At 46.9% G+C, this 1,994-nt stretch overlaps 1 protein-coding gene across 1 annotated transcript in view; it reads right to left on the reverse strand.

Annotated features, from left to right (window-relative positions):
- Positions 1-410: 410 nt before the first annotated feature.
- Atp6v1e1 (ATPase H+ transporting V1 subunit E1) overlaps positions 411-1,994 on the reverse strand; it is a 14,525-nt gene continuing 12,941 nt past the window's right edge. The window contains exons 5-6 of the mRNA XM_029478970.1: positions 1,212-1,301; positions 411-545 (exon numbers count right to left, since the gene is read on the reverse strand). Of these exons, the coding sequence (XP_029334830.1) occupies positions 426-545; positions 1,212-1,301 (210 nt within the window). The 3' untranslated portion in view covers positions 411-425. The remainder of the gene's footprint in view (positions 546-1,211; positions 1,302-1,994) is intronic.

The following is a 1,994-nucleotide window of genomic DNA, read 5'->3' on the forward strand; positions in this document are numbered from 1 at the left end:
AATGTCCGCACAAGACATCTGTCATGTAGGTAAGAATGTCTGTAAGGCATTTTCTTACTTAGTGGTTGGTGTGGGAGGGTTCNGTCTATTGTGGAGGCTGCCACCCATGGGCTAGTGGTCCCGAGCNCTACAAGAAAGCAGGTGAAAGCCGGCTGTGGTGACACATGCCTTTAATTCCAGCTAGATTCAGAGGTAACAGGTTCTCTCTGAATTCAAGACCAGCCCACCACTCTACATAGCAAGTTCAGGGTCAGCCAGGAATAGGTATATATAATAAGACCCTGTTTCAAAAAAAAAAAAAAAAAAAAAGGCAGGATGAGCAAGCCAGTAAGCAGCACTCCTCCACAGCCTCTGTATTAGTTCCTGCCCTGACTCCCTCAGTGACATCACTCTACCAACTGAATCAATCTCTTCACCAGCTTTGTTCACCAGCAACAACAATTACTGTTAATAATAATATCAACAAAAGTTTTTACCTTCACCAAAGGGAAATCTTGTTTTCTGCAGCGCACGATCATTCGAGGCTCCAGCAGCTGGTACAAGCCCTGTAAAAAAAGTAATCTATGAGACCATAGTGGAAAATGCGGCANAGCAGGGTCCTGCAGTTCCGGTGTCACCCAGGAAGCTCTGCAAAGACAACAGGCAGCCCGAGAACGCAGAGAGCAGAGCCTGGTATTAACACCAGACACACACTGGAACCAGAGACTTTGAATGGCCAACGAAATTCCAGTGGCGTCCTATTAGCCGGACCAAGGACAAACACTCTGGATTAACACGAGTAAAGGAAAGGGATCCTAACCCAGGGGCAGGCAACTGCTTGCCCTTTTCTCCTTTCAGCAGTGCCAGGAGTTGGACCTGAGGGTCTCTCACATGCTAAGCAAGCATTCTGCCTTTACCACCACACTATGTCCTCAGCACTAAACATGAGATNAAAGCCAAGTACTTTAAAGNTCAAATCACTGTGGGAAACTTTAAAACTGCAGGCAGGTAGATTTAACTAGAAAGGTAGAAAGAACTGTACAATCATAGGAAATAGCGTAACACTTTCAAGTCTTAGACAAGAGCTATTGTCATCTTGTGGAACACACCACAGACTCGGGAAGGAGGAAGAGAAAGCAGTTAAGAAGGGACAATGGAGCTGGCGTCTGGCAGATGTGTTTAAAGGCCTCAGAATTGCAGCTAGACACAGCAGACTAGGCATCCAAGCATACCTGAAGGACCAGCCCATCCAGCAGCACTTGGTACCGGGTCGTATCTTTTACCACCTTACTGAGTCTCTGTTTTGCCTCATTTAGCAAATCCTACAAAGAGTGGGAAAAAAAAGTGTTATGTCTACGTTCCATCCTTGTGCCATCCGAGTTCCATCTACCTTACAGTCACCCATCCAGCGTACGTCCTCACCTCACACTCCTCTGTTAGGTTTTCACTAAACACACGATAACGTGTGTGACTGCTACATGCACTGCTAAGTGCTGGTGGGAAAGACACACCATTCTTGTTCTTAGAGAGTTCAGTCTAAAGCTGCCTAGAAACCTGGAAAGATCTACACGCCTGTAATTCCAATCCAGAATTGGAAGGGAAGAAGGACTGCTGAGTGTCAGAGCTGGCATGGTGGTTTATGCTTGCATTGCTGGGTCAGAGGAAAGATGATCAGGAGTCCAGAACCTTACTCAACTACACAGGGAGTTCCAGATTCGAAGCTACTGGCACCTGGTCTAAAACAAAGACAGCCAGGNACATACACACCTTTAATCCCAGCACTCAGGAGGCACAGTCAGGTGGAGCTCAGTGAGTCCAGGCCAGCCTGGTTCCATGAGCAAGTTCCATGACAGCCAGGTCTACACAGAGAAACCCTGTCTTGAAAAACCAAACCAAACCAAACCAAACCAAACCAAACCAAACCAAACCAAGCAACCACCACCACCACCAAAACCAGCAACAATCTGGGGGTGTAGGTCAGTTCGTAATGTTTGCTTAGCGTGTAAGAAGCCCTG

This window comes from Mus caroli, chromosome 6 (genome assembly GCF_900094665.2).
Source record: "Mus caroli chromosome 6, CAROLI_EIJ_v1.1, whole genome shotgun sequence".
NCBI lineage: Eukaryota > Metazoa > Chordata > Mammalia > Rodentia > Muridae > Mus > Mus caroli.